General features: G+C 43.8%; 1 protein-coding gene across 1 annotated transcript in view; it reads right to left on the reverse strand.

Moving 5' to 3' along the window:
* Positions 1 to 22269, reverse strand: part of LOC142099418 (extracellular serine/threonine protein kinase FAM20C-like) — a 105980-nt gene that overhangs the window by 32752 nt on the left and 50959 nt on the right. Inside the window, exons 4-6 of the mRNA XM_075182838.1 lie at positions 16696 to 16788; positions 15157 to 15272; positions 11749 to 11929 (exon numbers count right to left, since the gene is read on the reverse strand). Coding sequence (XP_075038939.1) covers positions 11749 to 11929; positions 15157 to 15272; positions 16696 to 16788 — 390 coding nt within the window. The remainder of the gene's footprint in view (positions 1 to 11748; positions 11930 to 15156; positions 15273 to 16695; positions 16789 to 22269) is intronic.

Below are 22269 nucleotides of genomic sequence, written 5' to 3' on the forward strand. Positions count from 1 at the left end.
AGTTGGTAATGGAGGATGTTAGTAGTCGTGGCGGCCGCGGGCACCGCAGCGACTCTCTGAATCCTCTTCCGGGCGTCCTGGCCGTCACTATGATGACCGGGACATCACTTCCTGCTTCTTCGTCCCGGTTGCCTGGGCAACAACCGGGACGCTGGGGAGCTTCTGGCGCCGCGCCCGGCCAGCTGTCAAACAGCCGGGCGCGTGCGCATAGGGCAAGAAAGAGGCAGCTGTTCAATGCTGGGTTTGATCAGCCAATCAAGGCTGATTAAGAATTTAAGTTACCTCTGGAACTCTGCCTATCCCATTGGCTGCAGGCTCTGCATATTTTATCCTGCAGCTGAGGACACATTCTGGACTGTGTCCTGATTGGCCATCTGTACTATTTAGGGCAGTGAGGACTGGGCCTCACTGCCGGTTATAGCGTCCTGTTTCAGTACTGCTGCCTGCTACTCTGTTCCTGTGTTTGGTGTTTAACCTAAGATTGATTTCCCGTGTATGACCCTTGCCTGTTCCTGGACTTTGAACCTGTGCTTCTGACCCTGATCTTACGCCTGTCCCTGGATCCTGAACCTGTGCCTGTGACCCCTGACCTTGGTTTGTTCTCTGGATACGTTGTCTGCTGCCGGCACCGACCCCACGCTGTTGTCCGCCATAACACTCTATTCCTGGGTTCTCCTTAGCCGGTACACATCTCTTGACCCTCTGTTTGTCTGCAGCCAAGCCTGTCCCCACCACTAGGGGCAACAGTGAACACCAGACTTTAGAGCAGACTCCGGGTTTTGCTGTACTGGCTTGCGGGGTTCCTAACAGACAGAAGATGATCACTTTGAAAACACAGGGAATCAGGAACAGTGCGTGAACAACTGGAACCTGGAGCCAAGAACTATACTCAGAAGAGAAGTGTGCTGTTCTGGCAATGAACAGATCTCAGCAGCAGGTTAAAATAGGGTGTACCACACAACTATTGGCTGCACAGTTCATGTGATCACAGCTGCTGAATCTGGTTGGTCTGGAACGATCACCTGACTGCATCCAAGATGCCCATGCAGCAGTACAAACAGTAAATGGAGATATAATGGACAGGAATGGTGCAGGCATCCAGGAGGGATCCGATTAACCTAAATATGACAGCGACGGATGTGGAAAGTGGGGCTAAGGCCCCGATATATGACACTATTGCTCTCTTGTAGGGCTTCGCAGTGATTACTTAATTCTGTGTAAACTTGCACTTGTATTCATTCAGAGACATTGTTCATAACTTTAATACAAAAAAGAAAAAAGACCGCACTAGGTAGTCCACCAAACTTCCTATTCAGATAAATATGCCACTTCGGCTGGGATAATAATAATAACTATCCAATTCTGGGAAGGGTGCGCCCGATCATTAGTATTTGAAACCCAAGTAGAAAAGAAAAGAAAAGAAAAGAAATGATCCTAAGGGGCACTCAAATGGACAAAATTTGTCCTAAATTATCCTAAATACTGTTTAATACATCTTTATTAAGTAAAGTCATCATAAAATCATTTCTGATAGCGAAATAATAAAAAGTGTTTATGAATACCAATGAAATGCAACAATAAACTGATAAAATAGACAATATTACTTGTCAAACCACGTCACTGCTCAAATTGTGACCTGACATTATGCAAGCTTTCCCACCTGTGGGGTCCCTACTTTCCCTGGCATGCAACAACTGACCACCAATCCCCCCCTCTCCCCCCACCTCTTTTCCCCTTAACTTACATTGCTATAGCTTGATTTAGTTCCCTTATATTATTGTTTACATGTTTTACTATAAATAGCACTCTGTGAAATGTGACATTGGTTGTTCTCTTTGTTACCACTATTTCATTTCTGTTTGTTGTCAATTTTGTTTGTGTAATAAAATTTTGAAGATAAAAAAAAAAGCAAAAAAACAAACAAACATTGTTACGCATGATTCCTGCATTGTGCAATTACTCATCCCTGCATTGGAACTGGTGCCCCTGGAGCTCGTGGAGAAGGTGAAGAAAAGAACACTTACCCGACCAGCGCTGGTACGTTCCCTGTTTTCTTTCATTGTCCTCTGGTGCCGGTGACAGCGAATTATTTGCTGCCAGCCAATCTGTGGCCGGGACAGTTAGCCAATCAGGGCTCACCTCTGGCCATTTTAGTTTTTGTGCCGCCACTTCACCACTCAACATCCATCTGAGAGTGGAGATAGACTATGCAGCAGTTGTTTAGGCCGGCAGAGAAAGACCTGCGTAGAGCTCCAGAGAACAGTCAGCGTTGTGGTCAAGATAGAAACAGGTGGGATCAAGAAAAAAGAATACAGAGATAAAAAGAAGAGAGAGCAGCAAGAACAATAAAGAAGACAGCGGAAGAAACAGAAGAAGACGACGACAGACAGCACGGAGCTGGAGAGCTGCAGGATCTAGCAAGAAGTTTTCAGAAGACTCCATCTAGAAGAAATAGCAGGGGGAAGGCAAAAGAGCTATCATCGTTCTCCCCTGCTGCCAGTGGAAGCTGCCAGAGTAAGGTCCTTGAGTAGTCCTCTTCCAGACCCACACCTGTACCCTGTCTCTCTGTGCACTTTGGTCACAAGGCCCTTGGCATCTTTCGAGCACTAGGCCCAAGCAGCATTAGTGGGTATAAGACCTGGGGGATTTAGGTTTACAGTAGTTCTTCTTTGGGCGCATATCTTAAATACAGGATTAGTCTGTGACCAAGAAGCTTTCAGGATTAGCCTTTGAGCACAAATTCAGGCACTAAGCCTGTGTGGACATGATTGGCATTAGGCCTGACACAGGCGGTAGGACTATAGTCTGAGATGGTGCTCGGTCTGTCCAAATTTGTATACTCAGTCCAGATGACTGTATTGTGTGTATTTCTTTGAAAGTATTTTCCTTTATAGGGTCCAGAAGTTAGTCGTATCCCTGTTGTCAATATTCTGTGATTGATGTCTGTGAAATGTGGGAATGATTTAGGGCATTACACTACACCTAGTGCTAGGAGTTAAAAGTTGGGTGGCATCTGGTCATGTAGTGTGTTTGTTTGGACCAGGGTGCTTTTGTTCTGTTGTTGTTATAAGTAGCACTAGTATGGGAGGTACACATTTCCCCGGTAGTCAGCCTTGTGGGTGGGCTCTTTTGTGTTGCCTCTTTTTCCTAGGTACCAATCCTGGGAATGCAGACGACCATGAAGAGGAAGCGGCAGTGCCGTAACTAGACATTTTAGTGCCCTAGGCGAGACAGGGCACCGGCGCCCCCCAACTAAGTGGGAGTGTCAATAGTCGAGTGGGCGTGGCCAACCTACTGTGGGGGCGTGGCTAGCGTTTTACAAGTTTTAAACCGCACTGAAACCCCTCCCACCCCATTCTTCACGGTCTGGCTTTGTAAGGATCTTTATGTAATAAGCCTCCATAGAATCAAAGTACTTTAAATGCAGCTATCACATGCTAGCTGTATAAAAAATGAATTGTTTTTTTAAATAAAATTCACTGAAACAAATTAAAACATAATTGTAACGGTACCATCTGTATCACACTGCTACTTCATCCCACTGTGCCCTCCATCACAGTTTCTCCTTTATCACACCGTGCCATGGAGCCATCTTTATCACATTGTGCCCCCTTATCACCATCACACGAAATTATTATATATATATATATATATATATATATATATATATATATATATACACACACACACACACATACATACAATATAAAGAGCCTCCTAGTGTCCGCCATACAATACAGAGAGCATTCCTGTGACCTCCATACTATACAGAGAGCATTCCTGTGACCACCATACTATGTGGAGAGCATTCCTATGACTGCCATACTATACGGAGAGCATTCCTGTGACCTCCATACCATAAAGAGAGCATTCCTGTGACCTCCATACTATACAGAGAGCATTCCTGTAACCGCCATACTATACAGAGAGCATTCCTGTGACCGCCATACTATACAGAGAGCATTCCTGTGACCTCCATACTATACAGAGAGCATTCCTGTGACCGCCATACCATACAGAGAGCATTCCTGTGACCTCCATACCATACAGAGAGCATTCCTGTGACCTCAATACCATACAGAGAGCATTCCTGTGACCGCCATACCATACAGAGAGCAATCCTGTGACCACCATACTATACAGAGAGCATTCCTATGACCACCATACTATACAGAGAGCATTCCTATGACCACCATACTATACAGAGAGCATTCCTATGACCACCATACTATACAGAGAGCATTTCTATGACCACCATACTATACAGAGAGCATTCCTGTGACCTCCATACCATACAGAGAGCATTCCTGTGACCGCCATACCATACAGAGAGCATTCCTGTGACCGCCACACCATACAGAGAGCATTCCTGTGACCGCCATACTATACAGAGAGCATTCCTATGACCACCATACTATACAGAGAGCATTTCTATGACCACCATACTATACAGAGAGCATTCCTGTGACCTCCATACCATACAGAGAGCATTCCTGTGACCGCCATACCATACAGAGAGCATTCCTGTGACCGCCACACCATACAGAGAGCATTCCTGTGACCGCCATACCATACAGAGAGCATTCCTGTGACCTCCATACCATACAGAGAGCATTCCTGTGACCGCCATACTATACAGAGAGCATTCCTGTGATGGAGAGGGTGCAGAGGTTACAGCTGTATTTCGGGGGGTCCAGGAGTTAGAATTGACAGGTGTCAGGGATCAGAAGGAAGGGAAACATATCTGGATAGAAACAGAGAGAACTGATATGCAGGGCAAGGAAAGGTCAATGATGGGGGCTCTGTACTGTACCAAGAGTTGGGAGGGGCACTGGAGTCATAGTTATCAGGAGCAGAGGTGAGAGTGTTGGTGGAACGCAGGGCTGTCAGGAGGAGCTGGGGATGCTGGGAGGGACAGTCCTGGAAGCAGAGAGCTGCTAACACACAACATGTGATATAACAGACCAATGTTTAGGGAGAGAACAACTAATGGAGCTGACAGATCCCCCTCCCCCTCACTTACTTAAGGTCTGTTCTCAGCTCCCCGCAGTGTTGGCTCTTCTGCACTGACAGCATGGTGACATCATCAGTGATGCTGCAGTGACAGGGAGCCGGCGTTTTTTTTCCATAGTCCTTTCATAGACCAGCCACCACACTAGCCCCTCCCCCCTCCCCCGACTCGCGGGGGGGGGGGGGGGAACAATTTTTTTTTATTTACTTATTATTTTTTTTAGATTTTTTTTTTTTTTTTACTATGTAACACAGAGGGGAAGGTAGCGGGCGGCTGCTGCGCCCGGGGCGACGGCACCGCCCGCACCACCCTAGTTACGGCTCTGGGAAGCGGCAATTACCCGATGAGTATCTTCTTTCGGTGATGCATTTCTCTTGCTATGGCCTTCACCAGTTCATTGGTGAGTAGGACATCTGAGAGGGATACTTCTCTGTCCAGAATATTCATAGTCCCAGGCCCAAATCACAATGAGGTGTCTGCAATAGGAGTAGAGTGCAATGTCTCTACTTCTGGTCATCACCTTAGACACACCCTTCCTTCCACTCTGAATTACTGATCTTCAGTAATTTGTTGTGGTCTCTTTCCTAGACTAATGATGTGGGGGGAGATTTTCCCAGGTCATCAGTAGCTTTCCTATACTCTGACCAATCATATTGAAGGCATTCTGTATTATTTAGAAGCTAAGGCCATTTTGCGGCTCCTCAATGCTCAAGTAATGGTTGTCTATAGTTTTTTTTCTCCCCAATTGATTACAAGCAAACAGCATTCCTTGCTGCTTTTCTAGAGCTTACACCTAAAAATATGTGCCATGCCTTCCTAAAGATTACATTCTGGGCCAGTTGCACTGGCAGAATTAGCCAGTTCACACTATTAACAGGGAGATGTACAGTGTGTGGTCCTCCTGTCATAGTGGAAACCAGACCCAGCCTAGTCAGCACAGGACTGGAGCCTCTATGGTAGTGAGTACTGCAAAATATTATAGGTCACCCCAGACCAAATGTGCTGAACAGTACTGGGCCTCTAGCCCTGGGTTGTGGGTGGGAGGGTAAGGGTAATAAAATTGGACTATTTGAGTTCAAAACTGTTTGTGATTGGCTGAGCAGCTATTGACCGCCCTGGTCAATTCAGGACACAGTCATTCAGTGTTGGGTGCTCCTACATTTTTATTAAGTTTTTTAGAAGAACACATTACAGACAAAGCAGTGACCACAGTTTACACACATCAGATCGAATATATTGAACAATCAGCACTGCTTAGACAAACAATCAAGCAAGTAAATAAAAATGAGACGTAATATTGATACAATAAAACCCCAGCTTATAACACAAGGTACATATGCCAGAGACGGCAAGGGGACCAAACAGAAAGACAGATGGGTGGAGGATAGGGGTGGGGGGGCTAGACAAAACAAGAGACTATCCGGTTACAAGAACTGTACCTGTGGGTCTGACCCGAGTACACAGCTTAACTCAAGAACCACTCCACAGCACTCAAGGATCGGAGGTTGAGCTATGGTCCATAAAGTACTCATACCATATAAATCATTTAACCAACGGGGAGGAAGCCCCTGTAGACTGGTTAAAACCCATGGTTTCCATTTCGTAACTATGTTGGACTTTGGCAATAATTTTAGGGGGAGCTGGAATTAGAAGTCATTTCTAATTCTGAGCTATTGCAGCTCTTGCTGCAATAAGAATGTGTCCAGTAACATAGTGATTGTGCCGTTGGAGATGCTGAGGATACAGATGAAGTAATGCCATAGCTGGGGAAGAAAAATATTGTTTTTGGAAACCTGTGAGATTAAATGAAAGATTTCAATCCACAGTGGTTGAAGTTTTGAGCACGACCAAAAGATATGCATAAGCGTACCAATTTCACCACAATTTCTCCAACAATATTTGGAATCTGATGGCCAGATTTTATGCAGCTTATTTGGAGTAAGATATAACCTATGAACAGTTTTAATCAACATTTCCGAATGGTTAATACACTTTGACATCTTATACATGTTTAGAAAGACTTTCTCCCAGACTTTCTCTTACCTTGCCGACCGTTCCTTCTCTGTTTCCACCTCTGATTCTCTCTCCCCTTCTTCCTCCCTTCCAGTCGGGATCCCTCAGGGCTCTGTCCTTGGACCCTTACTATTCTCACTATACACCTCTTCTCTGGGTGCACTCATCAGCTCCTTTGGCCTCAAGTACCACCTTTATGCTGATGACACTCAACTCTACCTTTCCTCTCCTGATCTCTCTCCCTCCCTTCTTTCCAGGGTATCCGCATGCCTCTCTGGCATCTCCCCCTGGATGTCCTCTAGATTTCTTAAACTCAATCTTGCTAAAACTGAACTCATTGTCTTTCCTCCCTCTCGTACCTCCTTCCCCTCTGACCTCTCCATCACTGTTGACAACTCATCTATCTCCCCTGTTCCCCAACTCCGCTGCCTAGGTGTCATCCTCGACTCCTCTCTCTCCTTTGCCCCTCACATTCACTCTCTCGCCAAATCCTGCCGTTTCCAGCTTCGCAACATTGCCCGCATTCGGCCCTTCCTCTCCCAGGATGCCACCAAATCTCTCGTCCACTCTCTGATTATCTCCCGCTTGGACTACTGTAACCTTCTCCTTATCGGCCTCCCCCTCTCTCATCTCGCTCCCCTTAGATCTGTACTTAACGCCGCTGCTAGGCTTATTTTCCTCTCTCGCCGTTCCACCTCTGTATCCCCACTCTACCAAGCCCTTCACTGGCTCCCCTTCCCCTACAGAATCCTTTTCAAGCTCCTCACTCTGACTTAGAAGGCCCTGGCCAACTCCACTGCTCCCTACATCTCTAACCTTATCTCTATTCACACTCCCTCCCGCTCACTGCGATCATCCAACGATCGTCGCCTCTCTTCCCCTCTGATTACCTCCTCTCACGCACGTATCCAAGACTTCTCCCGCGCCGCTCCCCTCCATTGGAACAAGCTCCCCCGCTCCATCAGAACTTCCCCTAATCTGTCCTCTTTCAAACGAACATTAAAAACCCACCTTTTCCTTAAAGCCTTCCAGTCTCATGCCTAAACTCCCACCGGTCGGCTACCTCTCTTTCTCATCCCTTCTTCCCTTCTCCCCCTTCCTCGACTCCGTCTCCGTTTCTCCTGTCTCTCCATCTCATTCATGTGTCTGTCTGTCTTCCCCTCCCTTTAGATTGTTCGCTCCTTTGAGCAGGGCTCTCCTACCTTCTGTTTCCATCACTTTTAACTGCACTCTCCAGCTACTCAGCTCACCTCCTCTCAGTCCCTCTGCCCTGTGTCTCCTCTCGCTTCTCTCCACTCCCCTCAGTGACTCTCAACCTGTCATCCGTGCCCACCCTCTTGGGCCATAGTTACCTGCCTATACTCACTTTTCCCCTCCCTCTCTTTCATGCTGTGCCTGAGTCCCCAGAGTTATAGTGCTTACTGTTACTTGTACTGTGCTGTTTCACCTTGTACTGTGCCATTGTTTGTCCTTGTACGGCGCTACGGATACTTTGTGGCGCCCTATAAATAAAAATTAATAATAATAAGACCTCATTTGAAATAATATCTAGTTCAGATTCCCAGGTAGCTTGAATCAGTAGAACACGATTCTTGATAGGAGTTAAGAGTAGCCGGTACCATGAGGAAATACCGCCTGCATGGGATGTAGGAGAAAAGAACAGCTGAATGCCAGGGGGGGTGTCGGCCTCATAGCCTCTAAGTGCGAGGGGCATGTTTGTATCCAGTGCCTAACTTGGAGGTATTTGTAAAAATTGCGGACAAAAATATCATACTTCACTTGACTGCCCTCCTTCATTGAGAGAAGGAGGGAAGAGACCCTCCTTCCAGAAGATCCTGCACAAGCCTAGCTCCCTGCCTATGCCAAAAGTCAAGATGGAGGTCTGGAATTAGTTGTGACAGTGTTATAGTAGAGAGACTAGAGGAAGGGAGATGGTATTCTGGAAAAAGAGACATCATCTTGTCCTAGGTAGTGAGAGAATCTGATTTCAAAGAATTCAAAGCTTCCTGTGTGAGGGCCACCCCTAAAACCTCTGTTTTAACAGTGCTCAGCTTATAATAGGATACATCTGAATATTCTTGCAAGATTCTAGATACGGCAGGGATAGAAGACTCAGGATTTGTGATAAATAAGAGTACATCGTCAGCAAAGAGACAAATCTTATGGTGATAATTACTAATAACATTGCCCTCCAGTCAATCTGATCTTAGCAGCCAAGGGTTCTATAGCCAAAGCAAAGATCAGAGAGCAGAGGGGGCAGCCCTGTCTGGTACCGTTAGAGATCTGGATGGCTGAGGAAAGGAATCCATTGCTGAGAACCCCGGGGGTAGTGTACAAGGTAGCTATGGCTTAGAAGGAAAAAACCTCCAAAACCAAATTTAGAAAGGACAGCAACCATATATTATTATTATTATTATTATTTATTTATAAGGCGCCACAAGGTTTCCGCAGTTCCCAGTGGATTCTATTGAACGCCTTCTCTGCGCCCAAAGACACTAATAATAAGGGAACTGAGCTAGCTGAGTGAGTCTCTAAAATGTTCTAGACCCTCCTAGTATTATCTGGGGCCTGTCTTTCAGGCACAAAACCCACTTGATATAGATGGATTAGCTGCAATAGCATAGGATTTAACTGATTGGCAATCATCCTAGCAAATATTTTAAGATATAAGTTAAGCAGCGCTATAGGTAGATAATTGTGGCAGTGCGAGGGATCCCTTCCAGGCTTTGGGATGGTAACTATTTGGGCCTCAAGCTTTTCTGCTGGAAAGAACGTATCTTTAGTAGCAGAATTAAACAGATTAGGGAGAATCGGAATTAGCTCGGGCTGGGAGGAGGAATAGAAGTCCAGGGTAAAACCATACGGAACCTTCCCACGCTTCATATCTTTTATAGCGGACTTAACCTCTTCTTCCTTCCAGTCCAAACACAGAGTCTCAACATCTTCAGGAGATAAGGATGGAAGTGAGACAGAGGCGAGAAAATTATTAATTGACTCAATAGTGGGCTGGGCCAGAGTTACATCTATCTTTAGGTTATATAGATCCTCATAATGAAAGGCAAAACTGTTCGCTATAGAGAGGGGATTAGAAATATGTATGCCCTGTGGATTACGTATAGATTTGACCCTATTGATAGCATTCTTCCTGCGGAGTTCGCGGGCCAGGAGTTTGCTAGCTCTATTACCTAATGTGTAAAATCTCTGGTTTAGCTTGGCTATGGCTTTGTTTAATTATACTTATAGTAGGGAAATCTCATTAATTTTCCTACGTAGATTTGCTAAATCAGCTTTAACCTTAGTGTCTTGGGGATTACATTTATGTAGAGCCTCTAAGGATGTTAACTGTGACTCATAAGAGGTCAGTACCTCTGCCTGCGTTTTCATAATTGTCGCTGCAGCCTGGATTGCTGCCCCTCTCATGACGGCCTTAAGGGCACACCAGTGAGTACTTATAGTGAAATCTTCAGGTTTATTAGTCTCTAAGTAAGAGTCTAGAGTGCCTCTCATTATCCGAGAGCCCTACGTATTAACCAGTATATGTTCTGCCAATCTCCAGGGTCTAAACGGATGGTTCCCAGTAATGGATTCTAGATTCCACACCGTAGGGGCGTGATCTGACCACGTAATAGGAAGGATCGCAATTTTTTTAATACGTTGGAAGGACCATTTATCAGATAAGACCATATCAATTCTAGAGTATGAGTTATGCACATGTGAAAAATATGTATATTCTCTTTTGAATTGTTTTTTTTTTAAAATAAAGTGGTAATAGAGGGATTTTTGGGGGTCCTTTATTTAATTTAAATATATCTTTAAAAATGTGTATTATTTACTATTTCTTTATATATTTATTAATACTATACTACTATATTGGGGAGGGGACCACTGGGGCAGCAAAGTAGCCACTCCAGATTCCCATTTTTGTACCATTACCCCAATACTCACAGCCCAGGGGTACTGGGAAGAGCCCTTGTGCTTACAACATGAATGGTAGCCATTACTACCCCTGTGATCTGGCTATTGCTACAACTGTGAAACAACTACATTTGTGCTTCACATTAATGATTCCTATAATTTAATTTTTATTTCCGCTTATCTAGCCAGCTATTCCACGATTAATTGATACCTGAATGGATACCTGGTACACTGCTCTATGTGATATAGTAATCTAGCACCAGGATAGCTGCATGAAGCACAGGTCTGCAAAACAGTCAAATAATTTTCACATATGCTGCAAGCAGGCAGCTGAATGGTGTCCGGTGATGTCAGCTAGGTAGAGCAAATAAAAATAATTTTCCATAATCAATAATTTATTTTAACTGGGTCACTGTCTATGAGTGAGTTATACATTTATGATCAGACCAATTTTTACGTTTTTCAGATGAGTTTTACATAATCAACAGAACATACTGGTTTTCTTTTGGTACCATATTTGAATAAATATATGTAAATCATTAAAGAAAAAAAAACAGTAGGCTAAAATAAATTGTTCACATAGCTCAATGGTCAAAAAGGCATTCCCTAAGTGCATAAACCAAAAATTAAATTGCTAATTTTTCCAAATATAGGCATGTGCACTTAAAATTAAATGCAGTTACATACCTTTTTATATATTAGCTACGACATAGATGGACAAACTGGATGACAGAACATTAATTCACATAAAAAACAAAAACCATAAGCACTAAAAGGAATCACTACCACTTACAATATTTTATACTCACTCTGCCTTTTTACTTTTGTGATATGAACGTCTCCAAGGGCTGCGCCAGGATTTTCTTTTGGCCAGCTCAGTGTCTGGTAATAAGGCAGCCACTGACCCCTCTAGAAGGTCAGGCTTGCCACACAGGGCATGTTCCGTGGAACAGTAGTAGGAGCACTCGCCGTAAAAGCAAACGTTGTTAGCTGGAAAAAAATAGTAAGACGTGATTTATTATATATATTACATATATCTATTTCTCTTATCTGTACAGTTTTGAACACCAACAATAAACAGGCTGAAGTAAAGGTCACGGCAGACACCATAGATGTTCTCTGACAGTAAATAATAATCATACAGTTATAAGTGATTGCTTGTTATTATGTGAATCATTTGGAGGCTCATCTGGGTAGTAAACCTCTTGGCATTTCCAAACACTGAAGCAACAATGGAATATAGTATAATAGTATCCAACATAAAACACAGAAAGCCACCTTTGTGCTCTATTGCATGAAATATTTTCAATCTACATTTCAGTGAAAAGGCTGAGGGCTGTATCTCTAAAGTATCCATAGAAACAATCAGTCAGGTGGCTTCACAACAATATTTAATATAAGGAGGTGCAGTGGTGGCAGATACATAAAAGATTAATATGCATTGCCAGCTACTGAGTTTAGAAATGACAATGTGCTTGTGATAAATTGTTAATCTAAATAAAATTGCTTATTTCTGATGGAAAAAGTCTAAACTAGGTTAATCAATGTACAGTAACACAAGAGTCTCACATTTTTCAATATCACAAAAACAGACTCTGCATTGGGGTAACAGCATTTCTAGGTACTGACTAGCAAAGATTGTGACTGTGTAATTTCATTGGAATCTGAATGTTTCTGCCTGGATAAAATAGACAACAAAGTCTTACATCTTACATCAGACAGGAATCTATTATTAAATCATCAGAAATAATGTGGATTGAAGCTGGCTACTAAAGTTAACACTTGGCCCTTATATGTATGTGAAATCATTGGAAAAATGACAATGTACATAGGCAAACCGAAGGGGGGGTTTCTTAGTGCCTGGAAACTCCCCCGCAAGCCTGGGGCACTGTATAATTGAGGTGTCTGGATCCTGCCACCGCTTCACATGGCTCTGCTTGAAAAGAGAGAGCTGTGTGCACCTAACAGTAGTGCACACAGCATTGCCTGTGTATATTATGGGGATAGGAAAAGTTAGAGAGCAGCCAAGCACTCTCTAAAATTATAACCACGCCCACATGCATGCTGGTCACGCCCACTGGTGGCGTGGTGTGGAAACCCCCCTCTACAAGTCCTGCGTTTGCCCCTGTTGTAGCACTCGAAAATCACAAAATAATTTACCAAATGTCCATATTGTGGACTATTGCGCATTTAGGATACATACTGTATGTATGTATGTATGTATGCATTGATACCAACTTGGCCCTGGTAACTGAATATGCTAGTGGACCAGTCTACACTGCCCTGAAGGTGTAATTCTATGTGCCTCATTTTATGCACCTCATTTATGTAGCACAAAATAACTAGGGCTCTGTGCAAAATCATCTTTTGTGATGTCATGTGCCTTTATTTGTGCTGGGCATTCCACAAATATGCATTGTTGAGTGATGAGATTTTTGCGTAGTGAGATTATTGAAATGAAAGAAAGGCTGGCGATTTTGTTAATTTTTAGGCGAACACCAAGCAATATAATAAAAAGCTTCAAACATACATACATCTTATACGACAGTCCTGGGGGTAAGTTTATCAAGCTGCGGGTTTGAAAAAGTGGAGATGTTGCCTATAGCAATCAGATTCTAGCTGTCATTTATTTAGTAAATTCTACAAAATGACAGCTACAATCTGATTGGTTGCTATAGGCAACATCTCCACTTTTTCAAACCCGCAGCTTGAAAAATTTACCCCCTGATATCTTCTCACTCTGATAAGTTTATTAAATGAGGCCAAACCAAGTAGTATTTTAGGACAAAAACTGAAAAGTTTAATTTAGTGAATGGGGTGGTTTTAAAGTAGTAGGACTTTGATGTAACATTTACACTTTTGCACAATGGCCTCTTCAGGGTTTTCTACCTATATTCACCGAGGTGCCCATGTCATGAGAGCAGAAAGTGGTCAAGTGCCTTCATATGCATGGAGTAGCCACCAAGGTGTTTTGCGGTCCACATCAAATATATTTCATAAACAAAAGCCCAGGCTTTACAGATAAATAACTGTGGAAATACGTATCTCTGGAAAAATTACTGCCATGCATTTAAAGATCTCCACCAAAAAATCATTCCCCCTAATGGATAAAGATATAATTTGCTATTAATTGTATTGTTTGTTTCTGCTCTATGGTTAAAAAAATGTTTATTAGCTTTTCTGCAACGCTAAGGGGCGAATTCAATTGTCGGCGGAAACGCTGAAAATCCCGTGGTCCGCGCACGATTACCGTTATTATGGTAATCGTGTGCGGAAAGACAGTTAATACGGTAATTTACTTGCTGGATTTCAGCTCGCAGCTCCCTGAGCCGCGAGCTGAAATCCAGCTACAAATTACCGTATTACCTGTACTAGTTTTAACGCTGCGGGACTTTCGGACAATTGAATATGCCCCAATGAGTCAAATTAGATGAGCCATATGTGACTTATCATCATCAGCTATTTATTTAGCGCCACTAATTCCGCAGCGCTGTACAGAGAACTCATTCACTTCAGTCCCTGCCCCATTGGAGCTTACAATCGAAATTCCCTAACAGCCAATTAACCTACCAGTATGTTTTTGGAGTGTGGGAGGAAACTGGAGCACCCAGAGGAAACCCATGCAAACACAGGGAGAACATACAAACTCCACAGATAAGGCCATGGTTGGGAATTGAACTCATGACCCCAGTGCTGTGAGGCAGATGTGCTTACCACTAGGCCACTGTGCTACCCAATAACAGCAATTTAAATCACTGCACAAAATGCTGAGGTTTGCACACAAGTAATCTACATAAATAAGTACTGTAAAGACACACAGATGAAAGTTCCTACTTTGTATATTCTTGTGAAAAGCTATGTAATGTAATTCATGAAAAATATCAGGGTTAAATCTCATGGATATCTTGTAGGATTAGACCATAGTTGCCTACTCTCCCGGAATGTCCGGGAGACTCCTGAATTTTTGGGAGTTCTCCCGGACTCCCGAGAGAGTAGGCAAAAATCCCGGAACCAGCATCTCCCCGTTGTTGTAAATGGTGGGGGCGGGGCTGCCCGCGGCATCGTGGCCCCACCCCCTGCTACGATTGGCCAGAAATGCCTAAGATTGACAGGGGGCGGTGTCTAACGGCGGATCGCGTGTGGCCACGCCCCCTCAGCGGACTTCCTCCCGGACAGCTGGTGTCAAAAGTAGGTAAGTATGGATTAGACTGTCTTACCTGGTGAGATATAAAACGTTTTGAATAACTTTTTGTCTGTGGTGATATCTCTGACCTCTTTGGTAATATTCACAAGACGTCCAACCACAGGAGGAATCCTTCGGAAATCCAAGATCCTTTAATGCAAAAAGAAAGAACTAATTTTACAGTTGAACATATATGTGAAAGACTGGGTCTGCACAACAAAAGCTGTTTCTTATTTTTTTGTAATATTATGCATCTATTTTTGCACAAATGCTCTTGAAAAGGCCTATGGCTAAGAGTGTCAAGGTGACAGCTAATAGAGTGGTGCACAATTTTGCTCATTGTGATGGGGAAATCTGGCCAGATCAAGAGATCTTCAATGTACTTGTTATCACAGTTACTTTCAAAACCATTTTTTTTTGTTGTGGGATAAGATACTTAAGGGCACTTGACAGCAGGGGAACTGTGCATTTAAGAAAGTGCAGGACTACAGGGGGTGTAGCGGCTCCAGGGTCCACAGGGGAGGGGAGCCTGGCAATGTAAGGTCCCCACTCCCCATGAGGTCCCCCGAGTGAAAGCCTCTTCTGAGCCGGTGGATATTCACTGGGCACATGCGCATGTTCAGAAGATGCACGCACCAGATAGGTGCTTTGGGGCCCTGCTAAGCCCTATTCTGCTCCTGATTTAAGGGAGTGCTCCTGATTTTCCAGGTGACTCCAGAGACTTTTAGTTCTACAAAAGAACTGAATTTTTACATGTTTCTGAAATGTTCGGTGATTGGGCTTTGGCCATTATTTGTAGGGTGGTGGGCAACTTCTGCACCATTTATGCCATTTTTATACAGGAAAGTCTATTTATATGCAAAAAAGCAATGTGCTTTAAATGCACAAATGGTATGCATAAAATCTATATATAACCCTGATGTTCCTTTACTCCTCTGACTTATTTAAGACACAAATAAGGCTTAAATAAGCAGTATTTTAAGACAAAAAAGGAAAAGCTCTAACTAAGTAAATAGTGATAGTAGATACAACTCTGCAGGGACAGTTCTACTTTTGTTGGCATGTGCATTTCTATCATGGACTACAAAAAGTATTTGCACAAATGTACTTCACAATTGCATCAGGGCTTTCTAGGGCACCTTCTATGCAAACCTACAACTCAGAAGTGGTTGTGCGTAACTTGCTTCTCAGAAAAATTGGTTATGTCTTCAATTGCATAACGTATTTGGAAATCAATGAACAAGTAGTCATGCCACCTCCAGTAGAATGCCCAAATCTGCTGACATTTAAACTTTAATCTTCTTATAATTCCTTGTTTCATGTTATAGAAACTATCCCTGTGATTAACAAGCACATTAATAGCTTTAATCAATGTTACACCAATACTAAACTGTGTGTGTGCTACACAAACTGGCAATATAAATTCCGAACCATTTGGCTCATTTTGTGTATACACTAGTGCCCTATCAGTCCAAGAGAAAAAGGTGGTAGCTCAATAGTATGTGTCCCCATGTGGGTGTGATTCTACTGCATGTGTGTAGTTAATACATTTGAGCAAATGTCTTGTGTATACCTGTCCAGGTGAAACGCTGCTATCTCTGCATTGTGCCTCTCAAAATCTGAGAAATAAAAGAAATCTGGGGGTGTTTCCTGATTGCGGTCTTGTCTGCGGAGAATAAAAAACCTTTTTGTCAATTAAAAATAATCATTGCATCACACATTACATATTATATAACGCTTTACACAGAATGTTTACACATTCATATCAGTGACGGACTACTAGCGGCTATAGCAACTGCAATCCCATATCAACATTAACTTAACATGTTAATACTGCAGCATTGATTTATGTAACATGGATTTCAGGAGACGTTGCCCTGATAGGAGAACTTTATTATAGAGACTATTCAATACTAAGGGGTCTATTTACTAATACAGTCTAGGAACAGTCAGTATGCATTTCTGCAAATCGCATAACAAAATACTGTTGTAATATACCATGCCTGGGTTGTTCTTTGAGCCCCGGCGAAGACCCCCCTCCTCCACAAAGATGTTTTGATAACTGTGCCAGCAAAAGGAGGAAGTGTTATGCACATGCAAGGATATGGATCCAGCAAAGTCAGAGAGGCATCCGCTGGAAACCATGATAAAAGATAGGTAATGCCATCCTGAGATGGTGTTACGTTTTTCGCAACTTAATAAACAGCGGTAAACTCCAGAAGTGAGGTTTCTCTGGTGTTAACCCTTTCTTAAATGGCAAAAGCGTTTTCTCCCTTCACCGCTTGTTAAATAGACCCCCTAAGAGATAATAAGCACAACCATTATTCATATATGCAGACTCTTTAAGTACTGTTTTATTTAGAGATGGGCGGGCTCGGTGACCCGAGATCCGAATTTAGCCTATCCGAGTACCGAGCCGAGCACACTCGGTACTCTCCCGCCCATTCGGATTAGAAATCGAGGCAAAACGTCATCGTGATGTATTCGTATTTCTGAGCTCGGGTCTCGCGAGATTTGAAAAGCATAAATACCAGCCTCCACAGCAATCCATCGCCATTTGACAGAGAGAGAAAGCAGGGTTAGGTCACACTGTTATCAGCGCAGGGACAGAGCAATAATTGGACACATTATTGTTTCTATGCAATACCATTGTAATCTTAATACCAGTTGTTACAGCAGTAAGAGGAGGATAGAGTAGGATTTTTTTAGAGATGAGCGGGCTCGGATATCTGAAATCCGAGCCCACCCGAACGTTGCCGATCCGAGCCGGTATCTGAGACAGATCCGGGTATTCCCGCCAATTGCAAAACTGAAACCGAAGCTCTGAGTCATAATCCAGCTGTCGGATCTCGCGATACTCGGATCCTATAAATTCCCCGCTAGTCGCCGCCATCTTCACTCGGGCATTGATCAGGGTAGAGGGAGGTTGTGTTAGGTGGTCCTCTGTCCTGCTATATCTCGTGCTGTGCTGTGCTGTGCTGTTCAGTTCTATGCTGTGCTGTGTCCTGTTCAGTCCAATGGTGCTGTGTCCTGTGCTCTGTCCTTCTGAGTTCAGTGGTGCTGCTGGGTCCTGTGCTGTGTCCTGTTCAGTCCAGTGGTGCTGTGTCCTGTGCTCTGTCCTTCTAAGGGCATTGTTATTTCCCCATTATTCCCAAATTATTAAAAATGTCAAAAAAAGTTATAAAAAAAAGTACAAAAAAAGTAATTATGAAAAAAAAAAAAAATATACCAAAACAATCCTGCAGTATAAGTCCATTGGTACTGCTGTATTACAAAGTTCACTGATTCAGCAGTATAAGTCCAGTGGTACTGCTATATTACAAAGTTCACTGATTCTGCAGTATAAGTCCAGTGGTACTGCTATTACAAAGTTCACTGATTCTGCAGTATAAGTCCAGTGGGACTGCTATATTACAAAGTTCACTGATTCAGCAGTATAAGTCAAGTGGTACTGATATATTACAAAGTTCACTGATTCAGCAGTATAAGTCAAGTGGTACTGCTATATTACAAAGTTCACTGATTCTGCAGTATAAGTCCAGAGGTACTGCTATTACAAAGTTCACTGATTCAGCAGTATAAGTCAAGTGGTACTGCTATATTACAAAGTTCACTGATTCTGCAGTATAAGTCAAGTGGTACTGATATATTACAAAGTTCACTGATTCTGCAGTATAAGTCAAGTGGTACTGATATATTACAAAGTTCACTGATTCTGCAGTATAAGTCCAGTGGTACTGCTATTACAAAGTTCACTGATTCTGCAGTATAAGTCCAGTGGTACTGCTATTACAAAGTTCACTGATTCAGCAGTATAAGTCAAGTGGTACTGCTATATTACAAAACAAAGTTCACTGATTCAGCAGTATAAGTCCAGTGGGACTGCTATATTACAAAGTTCACTGATTCAGCAGTATAAGTCCAGTGGTACTGCTATTACAAAGTTCACTGATTCTGCAGTATAAGTCCAGTGGTACTGATATATTACAAAGTTCACTGATTCTGCAGTATAAGTCCAGTGGGACTGCTATATTACAAAGTTCACTGATTCAGCAGTATAAGTCAAGTGGTACTGATATATTACAAAGTTCACTGATTCTGCAGTATAAGTCCAGTGGTACTCTCCTGTGCCGCATATCATTTTTAAAGGCTTTGCCGAGTGTGTGTGGCTTAGGGGTACGCTCTCTTGTGCTACATATAATGGAAAACAAAAATTTGGAGGATAAAGTAGGGAAAGATCAAGACCCACTTCCTCCTAATGCTGAAGCTGCTGCCACTAGTCATGACATAGACGATGAAATGCCATCAACGTCGTCTGGCAAGCCCGATGCCCAATCTCCTAGTACAGGGCATGTAAAATCCAAAAAGCCCAAGTTCTCAAAAAGTAGCAAAAAGAGAAACTTTAAATCATCTGAGGAGAAACGTAAAGTTGGCAATATTCCATTTACGACACGTAGTGGCAAGGAACGGCTTAGGCCCTGGCCTGTGTTCATGACTAGTGGTCCAGCTTCACCCAAGGATCTAAGCCCTCCTCCTCCCCCCCCTACAAAAAAATTAAGAGAGTTATGCTGTCAGCAACAACAACAAAACAGCAAAGAACTTTGCCTTCTAAACAGATGACATCACAAATCCCCAAGGCGAGTCCAAGGGTGTTGGTGGTTGTGAAGCCTGACCTTCCCATCACTGTACGGGAAGAGGTGACTCCATACAGCATTTGCAGCACACCCTCTGCATATGTTGGAAGGATCACCCACAGTGTAGATCCAGATTAGGATAATCAAGTTGTCAATGTTGTACACCGGGAGGAGGCTATTGATGTAGCTGGCGCTGTGGAGGAACTTGATGATGAGGATGGTGATGTGGTTATTGTAAATGAGGCACCAAGGGGGAAAACAGCTGATGTCCATGGGATGAGAAAGCCCATCGTCATGCCTGGTCAGAAGACCAAAAAATGCACCTCTTCGGTCTGGAGTTATTTTTATCCAAATCCGTACAACCAATGTATGGCCATATGTAGCTTATGTAAAGCTCAAATAAGCAGGGGTAAGGATCTTGCCCACCTAGGGACATCCTCCCTTATACGTCACCTGAATAACCTTCATAGTTCAGTGGTTAGTTCAGGAACTGGGCCTAGGACCGTCATCAGTACAGGGACACCTAAATCCCTTGGTCCTGTTGGATACACACCACCAACACCCTCCTCGTCAACTTCCTCCACGATCTCCATCAGATTTAGAACTGCAGGCCATGTCACCAGCCAGACTGAGTCTTCTTCTATACGGGATTCATCCGAGGAATCCTGCAGCGGTACGCCTACTACTGCCACTGCTGCTGTTGCTGCTGTTAGTCGGTCATCTTCCCAGAGGGGAAGTCGTAAGACCGCTACGTCTTTCAAAAAACAATTGACCGTCCAACAGTCATTTGCCATGACCACAAAATACGATAGTAGTCACCCTATTGCAAAGCGTATAACTGCGGCTGTAACTGCTATGTTGGTGTTAGACGTGCGCCTGGTGTCCGCCATCAGTGGAGTGGGATTTAGAGGGTTGATGGAGGTATTGTGTCCCCGGTACCAAATCCCGTCGAGATTCCACTTCACTAGGCAGGCGAAACCAAAGATGTACAGAGAAGTACGAGCAAGTGTCCTCAGTGCTCTTAAAAATACAGTTGTACCCACTATCCACTTAACCACGGACATGTGGACAAGTGGTTCTGGGCAAACGAAGGACTATATGACTGTGACAGCCCACTGCATCAGTAGCAGCATCTACACAACGTCTGCTCGTGCCAAGGCAGGCAACATTGTGTATTACAGGCTTTAATAAGAGGCACAACGCTGACAACCTATTAGAGAAAATGAGGGAAATTATTTTGCAGTGGCTTACCCCACTTAGACTGTCCTGGGGATTTGTGGTGTCAGACAACGCCAGTAACATTGTGCGGGCATTGCATATGGGCAATTTCCAGCACGTCCCATGTTTTGCCCACACCGTTAATTTGGTGGTGCAGCATTACCTCAAGAGTGACAGGGGTGTGCAGAAGATGCTTGCGGTGGCCCGCAAAATTGCTGGACACTTTCAGCATTCTGCCAGTGCCTACCGCAGGCTCGAGGCACATCAAAAAAGCATGAACCTGCCCTGCCATCACCTCAAACAAGAGGTTGTGACGCGCTGGAACTCCACCCTATATATGCTGCAGAGGATGGAGGAGCAGCAAAAGGCCATTCAGGCCTACACCGCCACCTATGACATAGGCAAAGGAGTGGGGATGCGCCTGAGTCAAGCGAAGTGGAGACTGATTTCCATGTTGTGCAAGGTTCTCCAGCCGTTTGAACTTGCCACACGAGAAGTCAGTTCCGACACTGCCAGCTTGAGTCAAGTGATTCCCCTGATCAGGCTGTTGCAGAAGCAGCTGGAGAAAGTAAGGGAGGAGCTTGTAAACCATTGCGATTCAACCAAGCATGTAGCTCTTGTGGATGAAGCCCTTCGTACGCTTTGCCAGGATCCGAGGGTGGTCACTATTTTAAAGGCAGAGGAATACATTCTGGCCACCGTTCTCGATCCTCGGTTTAAAGCGTATGTTTTGTCTCTGTTTCCGGCGGACACAAGTCTGCAGCGGTTCAAAGACCTGCTGGTCAGGAGATTGTCCTCTGAAGAGGACCGTGACATGCCAACAGCTCCACCCTCATTTTCTTCCACATCTGTGGCTGCGAGGAAAAAGCTCAGTTTTCCTAAAAGAGCTGCTGGCGGGAATGCTGATAACATCTGGGCCGGACTGAAGGACCTGCCAACCATTGCAGACATGTCTACTGTTGCTGCATTGGATGCTGTCACAATAGAAAAAATGGTGGAGGATTATTTTGCTGACACCATCCAAATAGACATGTCAGACAGTCCATATTGTTACTGGCAGGAAAAAAGGGCAGTTTGGAAGCCCCTGTACAAACTGGCTCTATTTTACCTGAGTTGTCCCCCCTCCAGTGTGTACTCGGAAAGAGTTTTTAGTGCAGCGGGGAACCTGGTCAGTGAGCGGCGAAGGAGGTTGCTTCCTCATAACGTTGAAAAAATGATGTTCATAAAAATGAATTATCAATTCCTCAATCAAGTACAGCACTGCCCTCCAGATAGTACAGAGGGACATGTGGTTG

Source organism: Mixophyes fleayi, chromosome 8, assembly GCF_038048845.1.
Source record: "Mixophyes fleayi isolate aMixFle1 chromosome 8, aMixFle1.hap1, whole genome shotgun sequence".
Classification (NCBI taxonomy): domain Eukaryota; kingdom Metazoa; phylum Chordata; class Amphibia; order Anura; family Limnodynastidae; genus Mixophyes; species Mixophyes fleayi.